This window comes from Pyrus communis, chromosome 16 (genome assembly GCF_041283825.1).
Source record: "Pyrus communis isolate YQ-2024b chromosome 16, ASM4128382v1, whole genome shotgun sequence".
In the NCBI taxonomy this organism is placed as follows: Eukaryota; Viridiplantae; Streptophyta; class Magnoliopsida; order Rosales; family Rosaceae; genus Pyrus; species Pyrus communis.
This window is the reverse complement of record NC_142580.1, coordinates 6,223,882-6,249,308: the sequence shown is the minus strand read 5'-3', so window position 1 is coordinate 6,249,308 and position 25,427 is coordinate 6,223,882. Positions and strand designations below refer to the sequence as shown.

Sequence of the window (25,427 nt, the reverse complement as noted above, 5' to 3'; positions counted from 1 at the left end):
TAAATGATGGTACACGAGAACATTTCTGCGAAAAACATACAGGATCCATCCCTGGTGTTGTACCGGCTTTCAACTTTAGGATATCCCTTGTTTGTTGTCTGTCTTCAAATATCCACGTGGCAGCAGTTGTGGTGGTCGTTGGTTGTTCGATCTTGGGACTTGAAGCTCCGGTCGCTCCCTTGCTTCTTTAGCTGTAAAGCACGGGGCTTTTAGCAGCCGTTTTTACTCCATAATTTTACTCACTGGTTCGTAAAACGCTCGTTAAATCTTCAACTTCCATTTTTTTTTTGCTCAAATGAATAAAATCTAAACCGAAATTTCATTTCCTAAACTGGGTTTTTACAGGAAACCAATTTTGGATTGGACTGTGGCCTGCAATTGGCCAATGGGTTCCCTTTCTGTGATCCCATTGAGTTGGGGAAGCTCTATCTTCGTTGGTTAGTCCTTTACACTACTTAAAGTTATTTCTTTCTTCGGATAAATTTTTATGGTATCGAGAACACAAGTCACGTGGTGGTATAATTTGAGTAGAATTGTATCGCCATGCGGCCGGTACACTGAAAAATTGGCCTTCTGTATTGGAGTTTATGATTATGCTTCTTGATTTGGTAGTATAAAGTTTGAACCTTTTTGTTCAGGTGGGAAGTTTGACGTGCACAAAGTTTTGCCTCCCAAATTATGTAGTGTGAGAATTTCGTGTATATTTTGTTTTTTGTACAGTATTTGGTGTGTAGAAGTTGGGTTTTGATTTTGTTATGATGTGAATTCAATTGTGTGTTTCTGTTTTGGCAGGGAGTTGCAATTAGCCCGAGAGCTTTTGCAAGTCAGAATTCGGTGAAGAAATTGAGAAGGGACGGGCAGGCACGAAAAAAGGTAGCAGATAAGAGCATTGCTTCCGAAGATGATTGTGTTAAAAATGACGAGAATGTGGAATCTTGTGTTAATTTAGCTGCAGAGGAACCGGTTGCATTCCCTTCCAGAGGTGCTGTGCTTCAGGCTTGCACTGTTACATCCGGGTTGATAGCGGCTTTGGGTATAATTATTCGACAGGTAGGATTTACTTAGTGTATTCCTGAATCGATGTTCTTTCAAATTTTCGATTCACGCAAATCAACTGTTTTCACTGTCCTATTTTACCTTGTTGAGAACAGGATCGTAGGCCAGTCTGTTTTGTAGACCAGGATATACATTTTGGACCTTGTCGAACGCACATGCTGCACTGAAATTTCTTAAACATCATGCTGTGACACAATTGTCCTTGTTTCTGATTATTTTATGTGCTAAAGTTCATATTTTGTCTGAAAAAATCAATATGTTTTCCCATGAACGTCGACTAGTCATGACCATACACATCTTCCATCAGAACCTGAATTATAAATTAAAAGTTGAAACCTTTTCACCGAGGCTCGAGTTTAGTTAATAGTTAAGACATTCTACTCTAGAGTATAATGTTATTTTCAGGTTTTGTAAAAGGAACAGAAAAATATGGTTGGAGTTTTGCTTAACTTGGCAAGTAATCTGCATTTTAAATTTTATATCTTATCTGCAACTTGCAGGCATCTCATGTTGCATCAATGGAAGGATTGCCTGTCTTTGACTGCTCATTGGAAGTACCATGTATGAACATTCACATACTATCTCGATGCAAGAATTCCCCGTGAAAATTTTATTCTTTTTCTCTTTGATTAGAAGCAACAACTGCATCTTTGGCAAGGACAGTCTGTAAGCTGTTGCTGAAGCAAGATTTGTCTAGAGTGGGTTGTTTCAGTCCCAAGTCTTATACTACAGCACAATACTTTTTATTGCCTTCTTCTGTGTTTTCCTTTATGTTTCCGATTTTAATGTCTTTTTCTGGATTTAGTTGTTTCATTAGTTTCAAAAGCATAACTTGTTTCTCCCATCGGGTGCAGTTGATTTTGAGGTGTGGCATCTTCAGTTGATTTCAGGATTGGTCATTCTGATATCACTTAGCCGATATCTATTATTGAAGACATGGCCGGATTTTGCGGAGTCCAGCGAAGCAGCCAATCAGCAGGTATCTACTTTCTGTTCTAGCTGTATATCTGCAAGGACTCAGAAGAGTTACCACAAAGGATTTGCAGTCAATAGTTGTCTCTGTCAATATAATAATTCAGTCCCACATTGCTGCTTGAAAACATCCCCTTTTATTGGTAGTGTCGTCCATAGTTGATTCTGCATCTTTGACACAAATTGTTTCCTGCAATTTAGGTTCTTACATCACTTCAACCTTTCGATTACATAATCGTTGCATTTTTGCCCGGGGTCAGTGAGGTTAGCTAATACTTGTAAACAGATTGTAGTATTGTTCAACTCTTCTCTGCTCAGCTAATTTTGCATTAATTCATCGTGCATTGGACGGGCAGGAAATTCTTTTTCGGGGTGCCTTGCTACCACTTTTTGGATCTAATTGGAGGAGCGCCTTGGTAGTCGCCATCATTTTTGGTGTTCTACACCTGGGCAGTGGCCGAAAGTATTCCTTCGCTGTTTGGTACTTATCCTCTTATCTCTAACACTTCAGAAATGGTTCATTCATGCCATTGCTAGACAGTTTTTCTTTTTTCATTTCATGTCACGTATAATTATTTCGATGAACTCTCATGAAACTGCATTGAAGATTAGTTATGATTTTGCGTTAAAACGTGTTTCAGGGCAACTTTTGTGGGTCTTGTGTATGGTTATGCAACCGTCGTCTCCTCTAGCCTTATCGTGCCAATGGCTTCTCATGCAGTCAACAATTTGGTTGGAGGGATGTTATGGCGTTACCGATCAGATTCATCACGGAAGATATGAGAAGACTGCCACTGTCACCCTTACTAGAAAATGTACATAATTTGTCTTGTAACTTGGGGAATGTATAGCTAGTGAGGCACTATTACTAAAACGTATTACTTCTGTTTATCTGTGAGGAAGAAAGTTGAAACAAAACTAATGCACGCACGTTTGCATAACCACGCGAATATTGTGCAAGTTTTGATTCATTTTGTCGGTGTTTCGTACCATGTATGTACTCCAGTCAATTCCATTATTTTTAACGTATTTGTGTACTTTTAAAAGAACTTTTGTCATCTTTTTTATGCCATCAAAAAACTTAATGATGTAAAACTAGTAAAACTAAAATTTTGAGGTGAGCAACTAAGATGACGCAAAGACATCAATACTCGATCAGTTGTCTCTTCATGATATTGTATGATTGACATAGAACGCTATGATTATGGTATATCCATGCCAAGTTCTTCTAACATTGTAGTTAAAATGCTGTTAATCCAAACAAGTTCAAATAAAAACAAACAAAATTAAACATGAATTAACCAACAAAAACCTGTTTAATCTAATTTTTGGCACCGTCGTTGACCAATAAAAACAAGAATCGAAACCGCGAGTAGTGTTGCAAGTTGCAACAGCTTTATTCGAAGTTTGGAAACGCAGTGACGGGTACGAGTACATCCCCTTCCCGCAAAAGCTGCCGTGGTTATTCGCGGTTTGCTTAGAAATCATCAAATTAATAGGGACGCCAGCGTTTTGGATAATTAAGCAGAAGAAGCAGCAGCAGCCTTTGACCAAAAACGCGCTTTTTCAAACGGCAAGTTTTGTTCCCGCGTCCGATTTGAGTGGGCGCCTACTCGATCTAGGAAATACCGAACCCTTCGACCTTATCCTTTTCTGCCTTTTTACTCTCTAATTTCCCTTTATATATTTTCTCTTAATCCCTTCTTTTCAATCAAACAGTAACTCCTAATCTCTCAGATTCTTTGAAGTTTAAACCCTCTCTGTGAATTGATTCCAATCTCCCCAGATTTACCCATCAATGGCAGCGGTAAGTTTTTTTTATTTTTTTTTCCTTCATGTCTTGTAAATCTTGTTTTCCTGATCTTAGAGATGTAGGGTTTGCTTTTCTATCATCTGTGCACGAGACGTACGTGTGTTAGGATTTTTAAAAAATGACAGATTTTGTATCGATAACACGTGAGTGACGATCCATCTTATACAGAAAAATGGACGTTCGAAGTCCAAAAGTCACAGAAAGATCAAATGTGTGATTATTACACAGGAAATTGTTTCCATGAATAACATTGTTTGCTTACTGTATAAATTGTAGTATGAGAAGGGAAGGGCGTCAGTAGGGGGAGGGGGACCTCTACCAAAATTTGGGGAGTGGGACGTGAACGATCCGGCATCGGCTGAAGGATTTACAGTCATATTCAACAAGGCCAGAGACGACAGAAAGTCTGGTGGAACTCCATTGATTAATGTTGCAGCAGCACCAGAAAAATATGCTTCCCGTAAAAAAAGTGACAAATATAATAATCACCCCAAAAAGGTAATAATAATTATTAATATCCATGCCTAATTATTTAACAAATTAAGTCTGTTTATATCTCTAAATTCTGATTAACCTAATTGAATGTATATCACAACTAATTATCTACCTACACTTTGTGGATGCAGAACAAGTGGCTTATTTGCTGCGGTTCTTAGGGTTTCTGCCCATTGACTCATTCGAAAGAATCTTGCACGACAAGAAAACAATATTGTTCTTCTTATTCCTTGATCCTTATTATTTTTTTTTTCTTTTCAATTTTGATGTGTTACTCCTTGATTTTTCCGTTTCAAGGGGAGCGATATATTGAGGAACGAATAATGAAATACTATTTAATTTTTTTCATTAGCTGTTTTGTTTTATTTTATTTGCCCAATCTGTTGAATGCTAATGCAACTGGTTGACAAATCTGTAATAGTCACCTCTAGATCACATTTTCAAGTACTCTTGGCCAAATCATAGAAAAATTCTTTCGTTACGGGATATCACGCGTGCGATCATATTTAAAAAAAAAAAATTAGACTCCAAGTATTTGAGACGGGGGAAAATTTTGAGTCAGATTGCTTTACCAGTTGCATGGTGCCACATCATTTAATAGTTCCGCATAAACTTTCATTGACAAATATATCGATATATTATTGACAATTATTTAAGTAAATGTAGTGATGGAATTAATAAGATGAACAAATGCGGTAGTCAATAATGTGTGAATATACTTATTGATATTGAATGATTTGACAAGCCAATTAATCAGATAGTTTCAAATTCTGCCGGTAATACACATTGATGTATGCTCACCACCGTTTAGTGTGGTGTATGCTCATCACCTTATTTATTACCGTTAGATGAGTTTGAATTTTGAGATTTATGCCTATTTACTACATAAATCTCTTTAACAGTGATAAATAGGGTGGTGAACATATACCACACTAAATTGTGGTGAGTAAAACTGCTCTTAAAAATTTGTCCAAATGATGGCCTTGGTACTTACATAAGCTTGGTGTGTTGTTTTCACGATGGATAAAATTTGGATACTCATTAATGAGTACCTTTTGATTTTGCTCAGTAATATTTGAACACATGTTTTTGTTTAAAAAAATAATGACTGCGTAATTAGGTTTTTTTTTTTAACTTTTAAAAACAAAAAAACACGCAAACACTTTTTTATTAAAATTCGGATCCTCGTCGGATCCTCTTTGTGAGAATTTAGAGAATCTGTAAATTGTGTCCGTTCATCATACATCGTGCGGTCATAAGTTTTTTTAAATATTTTTATTTAAAATTAAACACAAACATTACTTAATAAAAATTGACCACATAATACATGATGAATGGACATAATTCACGAATTCCTAAGATTTTCATCAAAATGATACGGAGAGGATCTAGGTTTTTATTAGGCACTAAAACATTATCCTTGTGATGAGATGGCTTTTTAACGAGCCCCTTGCAATCTTAGGGCCTGTTTGTTTGACCGGATTAGGGGGGACTGGACTGGACTAGATTGTAGTCCCTTGTTTGGTCTGCACCAGGATTAGATTTAATGAGCTTAGGTCGGACTCGCTCGGATTATTCACCTCGCTACAAGTTCTTAACGAGGATCCCCAAAAACTACGGGATTGCTAGTCCCATCTCCCTCTTCTGCAAGTAGCGTCGCTCAAACCCGCATGAGCAGCATCAACCCTCCCTTCTCCACTAACCAAACCAGAAACGACTGTCGTCGATCTCTGTCGTCTGGTAAACCTAGCGCCCTTTTGGCATCTGGGTTGGTGATTTGGGGTTTTTGGCCATCTGGGTTGACCCGAACGACGGTAAAAAGGGGTCTCATGGTGACCCAGATTCTTCCGTCAACAAGATTGAAAACTTTAGCATGAGTGTCGTGACTGTGAGTGATTTTTCTTGACCAAACTATGATTTTCCCAGAAAATACAGGTACCAAATCTGAAGAAAAAAGAAATACAAAGAGAGCGATGGGAGAGCATAGAGGTGAAGCGAGAGAAAAAAAAAAGAGGGGAGTGAGACACTGCATATGGGTCTCTCAAAGATGCAAGAACAAACTCATAGAGGACATCGTATTACTCTTGCGTTTTTTGTTTTTGGAAGAACCAAAACATGCATGAAAGCAACCCTTGATTTCGATATCTCTCTCTTTCCCTCCTGTGGGTCTCTCAAAGATTGTGTCTTTCTGAAAAACATGACCCTGAAAAAAAGGTGGGGCAAAAATGGGGAGAAAAGGGAAATAGGAGGGAGAGGCGGAGATACAAAAATGGGGAAAAAGGGAAGGGGAGATAGAGAGGTGGAGTGAAAAATGAAGATTACAGATATTGGAGAAGGCTGATTCTAGAAAGAAAAAAAAAAAAGGAAAAAGATAAAGTAATAATAAAATATTAATTAATATATATTAAATTAATATAAAATAATATAATATTGCAATCATGCTTCTTAGTCCAACGCTGCACCAAACGCTTTACTAAATCAGTCCAGCTTAGTCTAGTCTACAATCCAACTTAGTCTTTGAATCTAGTATAATCCGAAACAGTTCGATGCAACAAATGCAGCCTTAGAGTCTTCGAATTGTAACAAATGAAAACAATATTTCCACTGTGGTCCCTACTGGTCCAAACATCATGTGCGAAAGCCAAGCTGCCATTGTCCGATGGCTTGGAGAAATTTTTACAAGTGACGGGAACACCATGACACGTGGTGTTCCCTCACACATTAGGATTTGACATCTTGAATATTTTTTAATTTTATATTTCAATAAATATAAAAAATTAAATCCTAATGTGTGAGGGAACACCACGTGTCATGGTGTTCCCGTCACTTGGAAAAATTTCTCGATGGCTTGCACTGCACAGAAAAAGGACGCACCTCGAAGCTGATGACTTGGTGGGCGGGGCGTCCTAAAATCTTCTGATTTCGGATCCTAAAAACGTACTGGGTGAACCCGAATACCCCAAATGCAAAGAAAATGGCAAGCTGCGCAGTGGAAGGTGGCTGTGCCTGCGACTACTTAGCCGTCGCCATATCCGCCGTCTGTTTCATTCTGTAAGTTTTTCTGGCTCTAGTGGGTCTTTATGTGATTAAATTCATCACAGTTTAATAGGTTTTGTTGGGTTTTTTCAAATTAGTTTGCTTTGGGGTTTTGGGATTCTGATGCTCTTGCTGATGGGGAAGTTAGATTGGGTGAAATCTTGTAACATATTGCTTGCTGGGTATCTGTTTGATTTAATGTATCAGAGAGAATTTTGAGTTAAAGCAAAAGATTTGAAATATCCATGTGAAAGGGTGCAATAGGGTATCCAAATTTGTAGCCTTTAGCTTTCTATGAGTTAATTAGTTTGGATAGAAGTACTATTTGATGTTCAAAGTTTGATAAGCAAAGTTGTTGACCTCATTGTTCATAGTGAATGAATGGAAAGAAATTATAGAATTTTCAGATTATATATGCTGATTTGTTTGTTCATGTGCTTTGAGTTATTCTGTGATTATTATACTTTTATGCTGAACAAACCTCGCTCATAAAATAACTCCAGTCTTTTGTATGGTTGGTTTCTTTCTTTCAGGCTTCTTTCACGGGCAATCTTACCCTTTGCCGTTCACAAAATTCCTCTTCCGAAACGCAGTAGCTTTTGGATTCCAGTGATTCAAATTTACGCCAGCTTCAACCTTTTGTTGTCGCTTGTGGTGATTATCGATTTCTATGTTCAATAATCCATCAATATGGTTCTTAATAACTTCTGTTATAAGTTGTGTTATGGGAATCTTTTGTTACCATTTATAAATAAAGCATGTTTCCCTGCAGATGTCTCTCAATTTTCTGAAATTCGAGAAGACATATTGGTGGCAGTCTTGCTATCTTTGGGCAGGTTGTATACTGATTTTATCATGACTTTGAAGTTAATTTTACAGTTTCTCGTTTGTGAATATCTTTAGTCTTGTGTACTCTTTTAAGTATCTTTTTTTCTTTCAGTCTGGATTGGAGCTCCTCTTGGCTTTGGTTTACTACTTAGCTGCCGCATATCACAGGCCTTTCAACTGTATTACATTTTTGTAAAGTAAGCATATGTTTTACATACTTAAGAAATCAATGTTGAATTGTAAAGCTCAATATTACAATTGGGCTGCAACTTGCCAAGTATTCAATCAGAAAATTAAGCTGCGGAACCAAAACCAATTAAGAAAGAGATTTAGGTTGCATTTGTATTGGTTTTTATTGATAACCTGTGTGCTACACTTATATGCAATTGAAATTTCAGGAGGTGTCTACCACCAATCAGATCTTATATTTTTCTTCCACTAATTCTCTTGCCATGGATTGCTTGGGCTGCTTGTAAGGCTCTCTGAATTGATTTCTACTTGGGATATCTACTCCGGAGGCCTGTGTCTTACACGGTGTCTTATATGATTTGTAGTGATCCACATCAAAGAGCCTCTAAATCATCGATGTCACATGGGAGCTCAGTGGATCATCCCAGACATGTCCCTCCACGCACTATATGTTGCCATTTTGGTAGGATTCACAGGGGCTATTCGGCATATAGAGTTCAGGTTTGACGAACTTAGAGACCTCTGGCAGGGAATACTTGTCTCAGCCTCTTCAATTGGTACACCACGGTGATCTATTTTTGGTTTGTTCGATGAATATCAAAAATGATACTCCAAATTTTTTCCAGTGAAGGGTGTTCATCTTAATCCAATTCAGATTAGATTTCTTTAGTTTGAATGTCAAGTGGTCCCAAATGTAGTCTTGTTGTATAGGCCTTATTGGTATCTCTGTCATAAAGTTTGTGGGGGGCTTTCGACCACATAAAGTTGTATATTCCTGCTCATAACTCATAAGGGAAAACATAGTAGACGCGGATGTACTCATTTGTTGGACCTCACTAATTGTCTGCCTCACATGGCAATCAAACTATACACTTTGACCTGCAATTTGTTTCTCTGATAGGAGTCGAAATAAATGTTTTAGGCATGACATAAAAAATCTCTACTAATGTTTCGTGCTTCCATATTAATCTTGAAAAAGAGGAAGGCACAATAGTCCTAGCATTTTCATTTGTTTCCTTGGCTGCTAAAGAGGCTAGTTTACTTCTGCTCTTAGATATCGTGGAAGAAACTATCATGTTACTGAAAACTGCGTCATTGATTCTTAACTTTCTTGTAAGATGATGAAGGCTGCAATATAGCAGTAATATATGGTTAATTGAATCAGTACAACTTGTTTGACCGGCTTTTGACTGGTTCTCCTTATTGCTTCCAGGAGTATGGGTTGTTGCTTACATTTTGAATGAAATTCATGATGATATCTCGGGGCTTCAAGTTGCCTCTAGATTTGTTCTCTTAGTTACGGTATGATTTATCATCTGGTAGTAGTAGTACCTTTTCATGTTATGCACCAGTGTAAAAGTACTTACGTGTTATGCGTGTGCTAACATTTCTAAGGTATATGTGATAGGCAAGCATTCTTGTGTTAGCTTTATTTTCGATATCAAGTTCACAACCTCTTCTATCACAAATCAGCTTGAGGAAAAGGGAGCCCCTATCATTTGAGACAATGGGTAAGGCTCTGGGCATACCTAACAGTGGAATGCTATTGCCAAGGGAACCAGCACCTGTGGTGGATCCTAATGAACCACTTGATAAACTTCTTATGAACAAAATATTCCGTCAGTCCTTCATGGAATTTGCAAACAGGTATTCCTTTTTTCACTAAGTTACATATTTTAAAATACATTTGCAATAATAATTATTATGCTGAAATATCCTCTTGAGTACAGAACACGACTTTCTCCTGAAGCTAACTGAAAAGAAATAATGAATTGCCCAAAGGCTGAAAGTAATTTTATCCAGCCAAATGGAACCTTCAAAGATTATGCATTTTTCTATCAAAAACTTGCAGTGGTATCTATTTTCTGCACGGACAATTGAGATAAAGAATAAATCATTGATCACGTGGAGTATTTATTTTGTTCTATTGTTCTTCTTAATCACAGTTGTTTGGCAGGGGAGAGTGTCCATTTTTATGAGGAAGTGCATGAACTTGGTAAAATACCAGCGGATGATCCTGTAAGAAGGATTTACATGGCACGGCATATCATTGACAAATACATAATTGCAGGTTTGTGATTTTGTCAGTGAAAGCCAACATTTTTGTTCTGCTGCTTAAAGATATGATTTACCGTCTTCAACCTAGTCTCACACGAACTAGGAGTTAAGTCTCACAAGTATGTGGGGGCATTTTTGTTCCAATTTCACCATACAGGTGCAGCAATGGAGGTGAACATTTCTCACCGAAGCAGACAAGCAATTTTGACTACTTCCAATCTGGCACAACCAAATCTTTTTAACGATGCTTTAAATGAGCTGATACAGCTGATGAAAACGGTAGGATGAATATTTCAGGCTCCAAAAAATTTTCTTCAACTGACTTCTATTTAGTTTAATATTACAGTGGAATAGTGGATTGATTTCTAAGCTTTTCTTTCTCTTTTTTTACCCTCTGAAGAACTTGGCAAAAGATTTCTGGTCATCTATATACTCCATGAAGTTCAAAGAAGAAGCCAGTATGAGATCTCATGAGCTGGAACAGATGACAAGTTGGAACCCCTCTCCCACGCCTAGGTTGAGTTCTGTACATGGCGTTGATGATCCATTTCACCAAGAACAAGAATCATGACTTTGGCTGTAACACTCAGCACCAAGGCCTACAATGAGCCAGGCATCATGGAAAAATATGGTAACTGGAAGCTTGTTAGATCCACAAAGGTATGCTATCGTTGAGTGAAGATTCTGCTTCCGACAACATTATCGCTTGGACGGTATAAACTAACTGAAGATTAAGAAAAGATATGGAAGTTTCATGAAAGTATAGTATATTTTTGTTTGGCGATTACCGGACACATGAAGAAGTGTTTGATTGTAGCTAGTTTATGAAGGCGTAGCGTCACTTGATCTGTACATACCACCTCTTCAGATATGTTATGAGTTACACTACCTTCTAAAAATTGAAAAAATGATTCTACAAGTAGTTTCCAGCTGTTGTGATCTTCATGTTTTAGTTATGGAGAGGAAGCATAACAAGGGCTCGGGAAGAACTTGCGTGTAAGTTTCATGCGGTCTTCTTTCTTGATCTTTAATCACGACTATAATCATGTGACGAGGAACACTAAAAGAAGAGCGATACGGAAACCAGTTGCAGTTAAGTATTTGCCAAGGGCTCATGTATAACTAGGGTCAAAGGAGTGAGGATCCTTGCTGAATCCTTTTTGTGAGGATTCTGGAGATCCTCATATCACATTCGTTCATTGTATATCGTGCGGTTAAAAATCATTGTAAATTTTTTTATTTTAAATTAAATATAAACAGTATCTAATAAAAACTGACCGTATGATGTAAGATGAACGTATATGATTAAAGGATTCCCAAGATCCTCACAAAGAGAATCCGACGAAGATCCTTTATCCGAGTGAAAGTTAGGAAACTAGTACTATATTTTTTTCAATAAATAAAATAAACAAGTTTTCCCAAAGGGAATTGTTATTTGCACTCCAAATTTATCATTCTACAATCCAAACTTTCTATATTTAGAAAGAAAAATACAGTTGTGAGGAGTGTAGAATGAGATTTTTGGAGTGTCAATAACACTTCCCTTCCCAAAAGTAAAAACAGTATGTACTGTCTCCCCAAAGCAATCCCAATGACAGATCACACCAATAAAAGCTGCTACTATATATAGACAGCTCTCACATGGTGTAGAACTTCCCAACAGCATATGGATCACATTTCATGAAAACTGCATGAATGTTACAGGTGAAACAATGCAAACCACACTCGCTCTTTTCAGCAGCCGTGGCCTCAGTGAATTGCAATTCTGGTAATCACATTTTATATCTCGTTACCATCTTCCCTTGATCAAACACCTCATTAATTAAACCAAATTACCAAATTTCTGAATCAAACCAACTGTATATTATATGGGGATGCTACCTACCGTTTGTTAAAGAAATCAACCCCATCTCATTGAAAGACCTACACAAATCTAGAATAAAGAATTATAGAACATTCACTAAAGTTGATTAGCTAGGTTATCCAAGTTAAAGTAGTCTTTTGTAGAAAGGACTAGAAAGTTGTTTCTTAAGTTGGTGGAAGAGTTTAGAAGAAAGGTGAGGTTTCCACCAACATGCAAAATTAGTGTAGATAATTCTAGCTTAGGAAGATAGTGAAATTATCTAGATAACTCTAGCATGATGTTTCCATGCTTCTCCAAGGTTCTATCCAAGCCTATAAAAGGAGAAGGCATCCACACTATTTGTATCAATTAAGAATAAAGAAACCAAGTAATCAAGCAAGTAGGCAACCAAGTGAGAGTGAGAAATAAGAGTAGTCTTGTAGGAGTGTGAGTGGTCTAGAGTGTGTCCCTAGAAAGTGAGAGAGTGTTATAGCTTCTAAAGTGTGTCCTTGAGAGTGTGTGTTGTAATATTTTGTGAGTGCAATACAAGTAATTTGTTTACTTGTTTGTCTCTTCAACAATTGTGTTAGAGTTGTGTACTCTTAGTTTTTCCTCAACACCGTTTTAGTTAAACCTTTTTGTTCTACCTTTCCGACTATCCTTGTTATACTAAGATGTGATACGAAGATTAAAACCGTCTACTTTCTAATTTATAAAAAAAAAGATAGAAAAAGAACTTTGGAATGAAAAGCTCGTTAGCATCCATCATTAGATAAAGGAATATGACCCGTAACTAATCACTTGTTTCCTGCACTTAAGGGATTATTTTTGTTCACTATCCTCAAGTGATAGTAATTTAAATTTATCGAATGATAATAAATAAGATGATGAGCATTACTACCATTTGAGGGTAGTGAGTAAAAATGTACCCGCACAAAAGTGAACCTAACATAACATGCCCTTTAATAAATATTCTAACGTGCACCGTAAAATTAAAGCAAATTTCCTTCCAAACCCCAATAAGAAACCCTATAGTCTGTCTTTTTTCCCCAAAACCCAAAAAAGATGGTGCCTCCATGCATTCATGACCTAACGACCCAACCCCTCTGGCTTCTCCTTCCTTCCACTCTTGGCTTCTTCATCCTCCTCAAGCATATCACCTCTCTGGCCAAATGGGTCTTCATCCTCCTCCTCAGAGCCCCCAAAAACCTGAAAAATTACGGCTCGTGGGCGTTGGTCACCGGTGCAACCGACGGCATAGGAAAAGCATTTGCCTTCCAACTTGCCCAAAAAGGCCTAAACCTAGTCCTAGTCAGCCGGAACTCCACCAAGCTCAAATCAGTCTCCGATAAAATCCATGCAAACTCTCCCTCTACCCTAATAAAAAACATTGCATTCGACTTCTCAGGCAGCGGCTTGGACGGGTTGGAGGAGCAGCTGGAGAAGGAGATCAGGGGTTTGGACATCGGCGTTTTGATCAACAACGTCGGGGTTACATACCCGAGTGCCGGATTCTTTCACGAGGTTGGTGAGGAAGTGTGGATGAATGTTGTGAAGGTGAATGTGGAGGGTACAGCTAGAGTGAGCATGGCAGTTGTGCGAGGGATGGTTGAAAGGAAGAGAGGTGCAATAGTTAATATTGGTTCTGGGGCTGGCATTGCCTTGCCTTCTCATCCTCTCTTCACGATCTACGCTGCTACAAAATCGTAAGCATCAAATTTTAAGTTAATTTATCTCTCTCTCTCTCTCACATATATACATCTACACACACACATACACACATATTTTCCTTGAATTTACAAGATTTGCTAGATTAAAAAAAGAAAAGAAGTTATAATTGAATGCGTGCTACTACCCTCGATCTTGTTATGTCATAAAACCCATACTATCTAACCGACGTATTAACTGTATTCATCTACTCCTCTGCTATACTGCCGCATGCAGTTTCATGGGTGCCCATCAAAGCTTTGCACCTGACACTTTTGACCTACTGAGTTATTTGTTTATATTTCATGCATTAACGTAATGTTTTCATCCTATGCGAAACATCCAATGTCAAAAGCATTAACAAATTAACCTTTGTACAGCATCCCTATTAATTGGAAGTTCATGGGAATCAATACTCCATCAATTTGACCACCTATATATAATATGTTGTCCAACTCTTTAAAGAATGCATGTGCAACACACCATTGTGAATTTGTGGCTGTGTGCTGGTACAAAAAAGAATATAAAAACACAAAAATATTTATGGTACTCGAGGGTATAAGATATTTGAGGTATTTTAATAATTAGATCTTGATTTCTACGTTTTTGACCAAAAATTTAAGGTATATCTAACGAGTTGACAAATATTTCTGAATATTTTAATAAAAACGATTTTGCTTATACACACATTATTTGGTAGTGATTTATTAAAAAATAAAAATATAATAAATTTTAATTAAAAATGATGTGTGTCAATGCTTTTCTGAAAAAGCACCATTTGAAATTTTCTCAAAAAATTTACCTTTGATTTTGTTTTGTTATCATTTAGTAATTTTCTTTCTTTGGTAAAAGTAGCGTCAAACAAGCCTTTTAGTTGTCTTCAGATTTCAAAAACACTTTTACATTTTTTTTTTTAAATGCCACTTTTTTATTTTGTTATCGTTTTTAGCTTGTCAAACGATCCTTTAACTAACTGTTTTTATGTTGGCCATGCTTAACGATCACGAACACATTTTACATATCTAGTTAATTGTTATTTACTCTTATTAATTGGTCTAATTGGATTGGTTTTACTATCATTTTTAGGGACTTTTAGAGATAAGGACTTATTAAAGATGATTTTTAGAATATAACATGCAAGGTTTTTAACATTTAAAAAAGATCATTCATTTTAATGCATCATGACATGTCACCTATAATAATACCACATATTTTACCACAATTTACATGGTTACCATCTTAATTTTTTAGAATGTAACCTACACTTCCTGATTTCAGAAACGTAATAGATGGGGCGTGAAAACATTCATGTCACATAATTGAAAACAAGACGTGAAAGCAGGCTAAAATTGCACCTGTAATCAATGAAAATTTTCAAATTTTAAAATGGCAACTGTCACAAAATAGTATTTTAGGTATTGTTACCTTCTACAACTCCATAAAAATCTATTTGAAGCTACAATAAAAAGAGAAATTATTGTTCGGCTTAACGATTCGATGCCTTCGTTGGAACCCAAGAATCACTTGTAAGCTACGGTTTGTATTTTTATTATTTTAATCAACACAACAGTTGGTACGGTTTGTGTTGTTGTTGTCTTAATCATAAGCTATATGGTGTGGAAAAAGTGTGTAGCTCTCATAATCAACACACCAATTGATGCTTGTATAGCTTGTTAGTACAGTTGGTATGTTTAGGTTTGATAGTTTTCATTGTTTTAGCAAAAATAGATTGTTTTGCAATGCACACCATGCGTTTGTTGAAAGCGTATGTGGTAAATTTTCCTTTGGTGGTTTTGTTTTTAATTTAGGTACGACCAATTAGGTCCGATCGATTCAGTACAGTCAATTAGGTACGCTATATAGGATCTGAAGCACAAATGGAAACATTGTAAGTAGAATAGGATGTGATGTGAAGGTGGGGGATGAAATCTCATTGAAAAATAGTGTAATGTACATCGTAGCTGGATAGGGATTGAGGCTATGGCCTAAAGTATTTGCTGTCTGTAAAGTGCCATCATTTTTTTGAATTTTTATACGGTCATTTAGCTCCGATCGATTCGGTATGATCAGTTAGGAACGTTATTTAGGATAGGTTCAATCGTTTCGGTACGGTCAATAAGGTATGAAAAACTTATGTTTGATTCCAAATAACACCTGATGACTTATATTTGATTATGAACAACAGCAGATTAGCCACTGCTGCAATTGAAAAACTTATATATGTTTGCTTAGTTCTTTGAGCTTGACAATGCTTTTTACAACAATGGGTTGCCTTCAAATCCAACACTAATCAGCAATCCCACATTGGATTAATGGTTCAAAAGCGTGGAAATTGCCAGTCAATATCACAACAGCTTCACAACACTGTAGGTGCAGTTGATGATGAGTAATAAAACTGAAATCACTAAAAAAAACATAGTTCTATCGAGAGATGTGACATCCCATATCGTCCAGGGGAGTGATCCTTATATGTATATTCTCATCTCTACTTAGCACGAGGCCTTTTGGGAGCGCACTGGCTTCGGGTTCTATCGGAACTCTGAAGTTAAGCGAGTAGCGCGCGAGAGCATTCCCAGGATCGGGAAGTTCTCGTGTGAGTTCCCAGAAACAAAACTGTGAGGGCGTAGTTGGGGCCCAAAACGGACAATATCGTGCTACAGTGGTGGAGCGGGCTCGGGAAGTGGTCCGCCCCCGGCCGAGATGTGACAATTTGGTATCAAAGCCTAACCCTGGTCGTGGTGTGCCGACGAGGACGTCGGGCCCCTAAGGGGGGTGGATTGTGACATCCTACATCGCCCAGGGGAGTGATCCTTATATGTATATTCCCATATCTACCTAGCACGAGGCCTTTTGGGAGCTCACTGGCTTTGGGTTCCATCGAAACTCTAAAGTTAAGCGAGTAGCGCGCGAGAGCATTCCCAGGATAGGTGACCCATCGGGAAGTTCTCGTGAGAGTTCCCAGAAACAAAACCGTGAAGACGTAGTCGGGGCCCAAATCGGATAATATCGTGCTACGGTGGTGGAGCGGGCCCGGGAAGTGGTTTGCCCCGGGCCGGGATGTGACAAGAGATGTGAAGAATCAATAAATACAAAACATTAAAACATTGATTTGTACCTAAGGGTAAATAGGAAAACTAAAACTACAATAATTCTATAAAAAAAATGATTAAATATGAGATGGAATACTATAATCTGACATGAATGACTATTTTTAGTTTTTAATCTTCCATATGGTATTACTGAAAAAATAATCTTATTTAGGGATTAAAATGAAGTTTTCTAATACATATATTATGCAGTTTTGTGGATCAACTGTCTAGATCCCTCCACGTGGAATACAAGAGGTACGGAATTGATGTGCAAAGTCAGGTACCATTATACGTAGCAACAAAACTGGCGTCGAGGGTTGCTTCGATCGAGAGGCCCTCCCTCTTCATACCAACCCCAGATGCTTATGCAAAGGCAGCCATTCAGCGGATTGGCTACGAACCTCGCTGCTCACCGTTCTGGGCTCACTCAGTCCAGTGGTTCTTCTCGCGCTTGGCCCCCGACTCTCTTCTCGATGCTTGGCGCCTCTCTATTGGTTTAAAAAGAAGGGGGAAGAAACTCCATGAAGAACTAATATAATACGTACTCTGTTTTTTGACCAAAAAATGACACTCTTTGTTATTTCTCTCGTGTGAGCAGACAAGTTTATGCAATTAATCTTAGATTATATATGAATTGACATGAGAGGAACTGTGATATTACTATTTAAGTTTTTCTCCCACGTAACTTAATTAAAGCGCTTTTGATTTATCCATAACTTATTTACATTTTCGTAAGCAATGAAAGAGTAGTTAACTTACAATAGTCTCAGTATTATAGGAGAAATTTTTTTAGTGCCCGGTATTTAAATAGGTAGTATACATGTCATAAAATAAGCATAGGAACACGAAAAAATATATCATTTCTTCTCCTTATATTATAACATGTAGAATACCGCTTAAATATCCAATACTTAAAAAAATCTCTCATATAATAGAAGTATGGTTTATTGTGGGTTTTTCTTCAGTGCCGTTGGGCTTTCATGAATTCATGTTACAAAAACAAAAAGAAAAGGTGAAATAAATAGCGGGTCATGCACTTGCAGTTTTTAAAGTTTTTGCAACCCACCTAACCAAAAAGACGTTTTGGCCAAATCATTGAAGTTTTGTGTCAGCCTCTAGCATTTGCAACATCCAACTACTCTTCTTTCTTCTCACCATCATACTCAATGGCATGGTCCATTTTTTCAGCTGCTCAACATTAAACTTGTCGTTCAGTCTCTTTACAAAAACAAGAGATTTTTCAGTGTGACCGGTATACGAAGTGGCACACTACGTGTCACTATACGAATAGTATGATATGTGTGCTAAAAGTTAATAACTTTAAAAATAAAATTTCTCACAACTTTTACGAAAACAAGTGGTGTACCACTTGTATTCCCACCACAATTAAAATTTTCTCTACAAAAACAAAGTCCTTGATTTTACTCACCACGTGGCAACATCAGTAATGGAATTACATGAATTTGTGGGAACCACTATAGGGTTCATCTCTCTTTGCAAATCCTCCTCCAATTTTTTCAGATGGGTATGGGTCACGTTCCTGACACCCCCAAAGAATCTCAAGGAGTATGGCTCGCAGGCACTTACGAGCTCTGATGGAATCAACAGACCCTTGCCTTTGAAATAGCTTCAAAGGCTTCGTTATTTATATTGTGTTTGGCATTGAACTGAATTTAAAAAAAAAAATGACAGGAAGCAAATCTTATCTTCACGATAAGAAGCAAATGAAAAGCCCCAAATTATAGCAAAACCTAATTTGAAAAAAAAAGGGTAAATTAAGGATTATTCTTTGGCAGCGTTTGTCCCCAGTGGCATGCAATGGTTGATAGCAATTGGGTCTGGTACGATGCGGGGGTGACTCAATGGATTTTGTGGTTTCTGGGTTTGGGTTCGTGCAGTGGTTCAAGGTGGCAATAATTCGCAACCATGGGATCTTGTTTCAAGATACAATAGCAGTGGCAGACTTGTGTGCAAGATGATGGTGCAAGCAGTTATAGAAAAGCAGTGGGTCAAGGGCGGCTATGATGCGGGTTCTCAGAATGAGTTGATTCAGGTGGCGAAGACGGCTCTTCGGTTCTAGTTCGATCCGCCACCATGGATGTCTGAATAGGGACGGCATGACCTAGGTTTAATTTGTCACCTCGGATTTTCTGTTTGTATGATGTTGATCGGAGGTGAGGAGGGAGAAAAGAGAAGGAATACTTGGATGAGGTTTCGCGATGCGAGCAGAGAGGTTGAATTTGTGACCCGACTAAATTATACGGAGGTTTTGGGGAGTACAACTTAGCGGGTGTGAGGGTATTAAAATGGTGGGACCAGTTTAATTTATCCAATGCTTAATCAGTACATATGAGCACCAAACAACTTATACCATATTACTTATATTATCCGATCTTTTATACGGCGTGCCAAATGAGACCAAAGTGTCTTAACCTAGTTTTGCTTGATCGAAACACTTCAAAGCTTGAAGCTACCTCCAATGAAGTACGTGAAAAATATGGTGGAAAAATTGGCATTAAGAATAAGGAAAACTATTGAAAATGACTTGAAAATTTTGAGTTTTAACGATAAGGGTAAAGTGAATAGTACCATGATTGACTTTTTAATATAAAAATATGGTTTTTCGTTAAAAAGTTCCCTTAAGAATATTCATGGACTTCGCAAAGTTTAGTGGGGGAGGAAATAGCTAATTCCATGGTGGAAGATAGACCTGGCATTCGTGTTGTGTTTTCTATGTTCGTGTCATACCCGATATCTTAACAGGTCGTGTCGTGTAACACTCGTTATAATAAATGGGTAAAATGACCCGATCCAAAATCGACCCGATAATATTAACATGTAATATGACCCGACCCGTTACCCGTTAAGGAAAATATATTTTAAACCAATAAATAATCAAATGAAAAACATAATACTAAATAAGTACATACATACCCTATTGTCACATCCAAAACATAAAAACACATTTTTCTTTTAAATATATTTTCGCTTACCTAAATTGATCAAATGGTAAAATTGGAAAAAATTGGAATAGAGATAGGGTTTTTTCGTCCAAAAAAATTCTAATAATATAAGTGAAATAGAATCCAACGGTATATATTTACTTTCATTTATCTTACGGTTGTTATTTAAGTAAAATCTTTAATAGTTTTTTACTTAATGTAGAAGTGTAAATATATATATATATAAACGCTCGTAATGACAAACTTTACAACTTTCATAAAGAGCTTAACTTCAAAATTCGCCACTATAATCATATAAATCATAGATCAAAATTTAACCATTGATTGTTGTTTACATTTATGCTTCACTGTTCTCATCAAATTTTGTTTTTTTTTTTTTTTAGATTTTCTTTTTTGAAAACATGATCTATTAGAGAATGTAGGAAGATGAACGGTTTGGATAGTTGATATTATATTCAAAGTTTTACGGTTAGTGAAAATATTGCTTGATGTTTATAAAGTTTCTACAAACTATATGACATCGACTCATATTTTAGTTAACCGTAAATATCGAAACTTGATATCAAAGATCTGAACCGTTCATCTTCTTACATTCGCCAGATGATACTGTTTTCAAAAAAGAAAATTTAAAAAATGAAATTCAGTAAGAAGAATAAAGCATAAATGACAATCGATGGTTAAATATAAAATTAAGGTTTATGGATTATAGTGTAGAATTTTGAAGCTGACCCTTTCATGAAAGTTGTAAAGCTTGTCACTATGAGTGATTGTGTATTTTTTTTTTTTTTTTTTTTTTACATTTTACAATAATTATTATTAATTTTGCCCTCAAATAAAAAAACATTATTCACGAGGGTTTGGAGGATTTTAAAAATCTAAACGATAATGTAAGTGTAACCATTATCTATGAATCACGAGTGTTTATATATTCTTTCACATTTTTCATACTTGTATGTATGTCTTCTTAGTTCTTGCCTATACAAATATTATACTAGTTTATTTTAATTTTGGACAACAACATGTTAAGTAAAATTTATCCTAGTAATGATAATAAGGAACTCTCATAATAAAAATAAATAATGACTAAAACTTTTTTTTTTAACTTATATAGAATAATAATACAAAACTATATATATTTAATATAGAATATATTGTATATATTAATATGGCTATTGTATTTTATAATAAATCTTTTAGTAATTAAACTTTAAAATTATCAAAATAATTTTTTTCTTAGCGGTCGAAACAGGTTATCCACGTGTTACCCGCGTGTATACCCGTTAAGAACCCGGGTCATCCGATAATGACCCGATTAGTTATCGTGTTGACCCGAAACCTGTTATTTTCGTATTGTGTCAGAAACTGCCGGGTCTAGTGGAAGAGGTAAAAGGACTTGATGTTGGTATTTTGGTAAATTGTGCAGGAGTGGCTTACAGATTTGGTAAGTTAATCCATGATGTGGATGATTGGGAGTTGATGGAGATCCAAGTACGCTCAAGAAGAAGAAAGGACCAATTATCAATATTGGTTCTGCCTCTCATGCCGTCCTTTCCTCTGTTCACCAATTATGCTTCTTCCAAAGCGTTAGTTCATTTATTTCTTAAACTTTTTCTTCTTTCAAACGATATTCTGCTTTAAGTTTAATTATATAATCGTAAAAATCGAAGAGATTAAAATTTGGGTGTAGACGAGGAGCACATCATTTCTAACCAAACCTTTGTTTCATATTTTTATATCTCGTGGTTAGGCCATTAGTATGTGTTTAAGTGCAAAGTCTATGTAGCCTCGTAGATTGAAGCCCTTACACTTTTACTTCACATGGGCACCAACACTTTCACGTGTACTCCTCTACGTGAGTCCTAAGATTGCACCAACATTTTCACGAGTACTCCTCTGTGAGTCCTAAGATCTTCCCAAGTGTGTATTGAACATTAATTTCGGAGAAATTAAACATGTTGATAATATCATACATGTCTTGACTCTTTTGGAAAGTTCAATTAATTTATTTAAATTTTGATCGGAGAAAATCTTAGATACAACCGATTATTTTTTATGGAATTTTTTTTTCTTTCAATGGGGTCGTAATTAGATTTTTAAAGACTCTTGCTTATTGCAATACAAAGTTCGTATATATTAACCCTTATGACTATGTATTTCTTTAAAAAATTAAAAATTAAAATAAAAATAAAAAAAAAAACGTTTATATGATTAAGAATGCAAGCGTTATGTTGTATATATAGGTACCTTTCAAAGTTGTCAAGAAGCATTGGTTTGAAATACAAGCAGCATGGAATTGACATTCAGTGCCAGATTCCTATGTTCGTGGCAACAAAGCGGACAATGGTGAAGGCATCTCCCTTCTTCTTCCCATCACCAGATATACAGCATAGCAAGCATGCGATGGATTGGCTATGAGAACCAATGTTCGCCCTACTAGTGCCACTCTGTGCAGTGGCTCATATTACATGGATTGCCCGATGCGTTTTTGAGTGCTATGGTTTTTTGGTACTCCCATCGGTTGCGAAAGATTGGCCAATTGAAAAGGTTGGACAATAAAACGATGCAGCAAACAACACGAAAATGATGAAAATCCAGTGCGCGCATTCTTTGTTTTGGTTAAGATTGTGAGGTGTTATTTGGTTTGCAGTGGCTAAGGAATCTTAACAAACAAAATCACAATGGACATATGATTCACCGATGGGAAAATTAATGTGAGTTATGGGAACATTGTCACGTGTTTAGTTCAGTTCGCACGTTACTAAAATTATACTTTAAATCATAATTTTGTCTTTCATTTATATTATATACAACACTAATGTGAAAGCCAGCATGTAGGGTGGAAGTAGGGAACAAGGTGGTCCTAGGACCACTCAGAGTTCGGAAAATATCTATGGTGCTCTAGGAATCCTCTGAATGTTTGGTACGAGTCTTTTTTGTGCCTACTAAATGTTGGATATAATGCATGCTAGGCATATCTCGATAGGTTACGTTGACAACACTCGACAAATTGCTTCGGCATATGTCGTTATCTGTTGACATGTGCGCAACATGGTTTAGTTGTTGACAACAAGCCTGCCAAGAGTTCCACGAAATACCTTAGTGAATAAACTTTTTTTTTTTTTTTTTTTGAGGGCGTCGCGTTCTATTTCCATCTAAAAAACTTGTATTTAACACTCAGACCCCCAAGATTTTAATCCTAGATCCACCACTGCATGCATGTAAAATAAGTGTGGATTTTATTATGATGAGTAATGCTAGGTAGACGAATTGTTTAGATTGAATCTGCAAATTAAATAATGTGTCACCAATAAGAAATAAGTACGTTAATCAATACTTAAGTAATAATTCAATTATCAATAATCATGACACATGATTTACAAAATTTAATTTAAAAATTTGTTCTCCTTATCGTTACCCTTTGATGATTGAAAAATAAATGTAGCTTCAATACTACGATCAGCCACTTAATACTAAGTGATATTCCTCCTTATTTGTAAGTGAGAGGTTTTAGCTTAGATTCTCGTCAAATGCAAAATTAAATTATTATTGATAATCCATTGTGAGATTTAGTCCACTTCTCCTATCTTTTAGTGTAGATAATATCGCTTGGAAAAAAAAAATAAAAAAATGTTACGATCAATCTTTTTGAAAAAAATCATATTTCAGTCATGGCATCTGACACACATTCTTTTTTGGTCAATGACACACACACATCGCAAGTTGCACTAGCAATTAATGCTTTTCTTAGTCTGCCTCACTGTTAGGCAAAAACATGGCGTCTTTAATTATTCTTGGCCGCCTCACGCCTTCTTACTGACTAGCCTCCCTGATGCGCGTGTGAAAGGCTCTTCTATAATTACAACGTTCTACGCATGATTTATACAATTTAAATGTATTTATGTACGTGGATTTGAAAAGTGAATTAAACATTAAAAGAATGAATGTAACCTTGTCACAATGGACATATATATGATTCACCAATGGGAAAATTAATGTGAGTTATGGGAACATTGTAACGTGTTTAGTCCAGTTTGCATGTTACTAAAATTATACTTTAAATCATTGTTTTGTCTTTCATTTATATTATATACAACATTAATGTGAACGCAAGCAGGTGGGATGGAAGTAAGGACCAAGGTGGTCCTAGGACCACTCAGAGTTTGGAAAATATCCATGGTGCTCTGGGAATCCTCTGAATGTTTGGTACAAGTCTTTTTTGTGCCTACTAAATGTTGGATATAATGCATGCTAGGCATATCTCGGTAGGTTATGTCGACAACACTCGACAAATTGCTTCGGCATATGCCGTTATCTGTTGACATGTGCGCAACATGGTTTAGTTGTTAACAACAAGCTCGCCAAGAGTTCCACGAAATGCCTTAGTGAATAAACTTTTTTTTTTTTTGGCCGACTTCGCGTTCTGTTTCCATCTAAAAAACTTGTATTTAACACTCAAACCCCCAAGATTTAAATCTTAAATCCGCCACTACATGCATGTAAAATAAGTGTGGATTTATTATGATGAGTAATGCTAGGTAGACGAATTGTTTAGATCAAATATGCAAACTAAATAATGTGTCACCAATAAGAAATAAGTATGTTAATCAATATTTAAGTAATAATTCAATTATCCATAATCATGATACATGATTTACAAAATTTAATTTAAAAATTTGTTCTCCTTATCATTACCCTTTGATGATTGAGAAATAAATGTGGCTTCAGTACTACGATCAGCCACTTAATACTAAGTGATATTCCTCCTCATTTGTAAGTGAGAGGTTTTAGCTTAGATTATCATCAAATGCAAAATTAAATTATTATTGATAATCCATTGTGAGACTTAATCCACTTCTCCTATTTTTTAGTGTAGATGCTATCGTTTGAAAAAATAAAATAAAAAATACTACAATCAATTTTTTTGAAAAAATCATATTGCCGTCGTGGCATCTGACACACATTCTTTTTTTTTTGTCAATGACACACACACCTCACAAGTTGCACTAGCAATTAATGCTTTTCTTAGTTTTTCTTATTGTTAGGCAAAACATGGCGTCTTTAATTATTCTTGGCCGCCTCACGCCTTCTTACTGACTAGCCTCCCTGACGCGCTTGCGGAAGGCTCTTTTATAATTAGAATGTTCTACGCACGATTTATACAATTTAAATGTATTTATGTACATGGATTTGAAAAGTGAATTAAACATTAAAAAATGAATGTAACCTTGTCACAATGAACATATGATTCACCAATGGGAAAATTAATGTGAGTTATGGGAACATTGTCACGTGTTTAGTCCAGTTCGCACATTACTAAAATTATACTTTAAATCATAATTTTGTATTTCATTTATATTATATACAACATTAATGTGAAC

At 36.3% G+C, this 25,427-nt stretch overlaps 4 protein-coding genes and 1 pseudogene across 4 annotated transcripts; all 5 read left to right on the top strand.

The window, feature by feature from the left end:
* The first annotated feature begins 38 nt into the window (after window positions 1–38).
* On the top strand, window positions 39–3,057 carry LOC137732171 (uncharacterized). Its single transcript, XM_068471472.2, has 9 exons — window positions 39–245; window positions 346–437; window positions 639–685; window positions 793–1,050; window positions 1,557–1,617; window positions 1,911–2,035; window positions 2,230–2,292; window positions 2,385–2,509; window positions 2,670–3,057. The coding sequence occupies exons 2-9, from the start codon at window positions 386–388 to the stop codon at window positions 2,809–2,811; spliced, it is 873 nt and encodes a 290-aa protein (XP_068327573.2). The 5' UTR covers window positions 39–245; window positions 346–385; the 3' UTR covers window positions 2,812–3,057.
* A 569-nt stretch (window positions 3,058–3,626) lies between these two features.
* Window positions 3,627–4,687, top strand: LOC137730784 (protein NOI4-like). Its single transcript, XM_068469744.2, has 3 exons — window positions 3,627–3,835; window positions 4,118–4,339; window positions 4,468–4,687. Exons 1-3 carry the CDS (start codon window positions 3,827–3,829, stop codon window positions 4,495–4,497), a joined length of 261 nt encoding a protein of 86 aa, XP_068325845.1. The 5' UTR covers window positions 3,627–3,826; the 3' UTR covers window positions 4,498–4,687.
* Window positions 4,688–7,129: 2,442 nt separating this feature from the next.
* Window positions 7,130–11,369, top strand: LOC137731577 (regulator of G protein signaling 1). Its single transcript, XM_068470716.2, has 11 exons — window positions 7,130–7,387; window positions 7,906–8,026; window positions 8,145–8,208; window positions 8,313–8,397; window positions 8,599–8,672; window positions 8,755–8,946; window positions 9,603–9,691; window positions 9,798–10,036; window positions 10,336–10,460; window positions 10,605–10,726; window positions 10,848–11,369. Exons 1-11 carry the CDS (start codon window positions 7,311–7,313, stop codon window positions 11,016–11,018), a joined length of 1,359 nt encoding a protein of 452 aa, XP_068326817.2. The 5' UTR covers window positions 7,130–7,310; the 3' UTR covers window positions 11,019–11,369.
* A 1,895-nt stretch (window positions 11,370–13,264) lies between these two features.
* Window positions 13,265–17,795, top strand: LOC137730586 (very-long-chain 3-oxoacyl-CoA reductase-like protein At1g24470). Its single transcript, XM_068469572.2, has 2 exons — window positions 13,265–13,996; window positions 17,297–17,795. Exons 1-2 carry the CDS (start codon window positions 13,356–13,358, stop codon window positions 17,622–17,624), a joined length of 969 nt encoding a protein of 322 aa, XP_068325673.2. The 5' UTR covers window positions 13,265–13,355; the 3' UTR covers window positions 17,625–17,795.
* Window positions 17,796–19,498: 1,703 nt separating this feature from the next.
* Window positions 19,499–24,245, top strand: LOC137731430 (very-long-chain 3-oxoacyl-CoA reductase 1-like; annotated as a pseudogene).
* The last annotated feature ends 1,182 nt before the right edge of the window (window positions 24,246–25,427 follow it).

Excerpts from the sequence above, each read along its gene's own strand:
- LOC137732171 (XM_068471472.2), top strand. The coding sequence starts at position 386 with ATGGGTTCCCTTTCTGTGATCCCATTGAGTTGGGGAAGCTCTATCTTC. Across the intron at positions 2,036-2,229 it reads GCGAAGCAGCCAATCAGCAG|GTTCTTACATCACTTCAACC; the intron begins GTATCTACTTTC and ends CCTGCAATTTAG. Across the intron at positions 2,293-2,384 it reads TTTTGCCCGGGGTCAGTGAG|GAAATTCTTTTTCGGGGTGC; the intron begins GTTAGCTAATAC and ends TTGGACGGGCAG.
- LOC137730784 (XM_068469744.2), top strand. Across the intron at positions 4,340-4,467 it reads ATAATAATCACCCCAAAAAG|AACAAGTGGCTTATTTGCTG; the intron begins GTAATAATAATT and ends TTGTGGATGCAG.
- LOC137731577 (XM_068470716.2), top strand. The coding sequence starts at position 7,311 with ATGGCAAGCTGCGCAGTGGAAGGTGGCTGTGCCTGCGACTACTTAGCC. Across the intron at positions 8,673-8,754 it reads ATGGATTGCTTGGGCTGCTT|TGATCCACATCAAAGAGCCT; the intron begins GTAAGGCTCTCT and ends TATGATTTGTAG. Across the intron at positions 10,037-10,335 it reads TTCATGGAATTTGCAAACAG|TTGTTTGGCAGGGGAGAGTG; the intron begins GTATTCCTTTTT and ends TCTTAATCACAG.
- LOC137730586 (XM_068469572.2), top strand. The coding sequence starts at position 13,356 with ATGGTGCCTCCATGCATTCATGACCTAACGACCCAACCCCTCTGGCTT. Across the intron at positions 13,997-17,296 it reads ATCTACGCTGCTACAAAATC|TTTTGTGGATCAACTGTCTA; the intron begins GTAAGCATCAAA and ends TATATTATGCAG.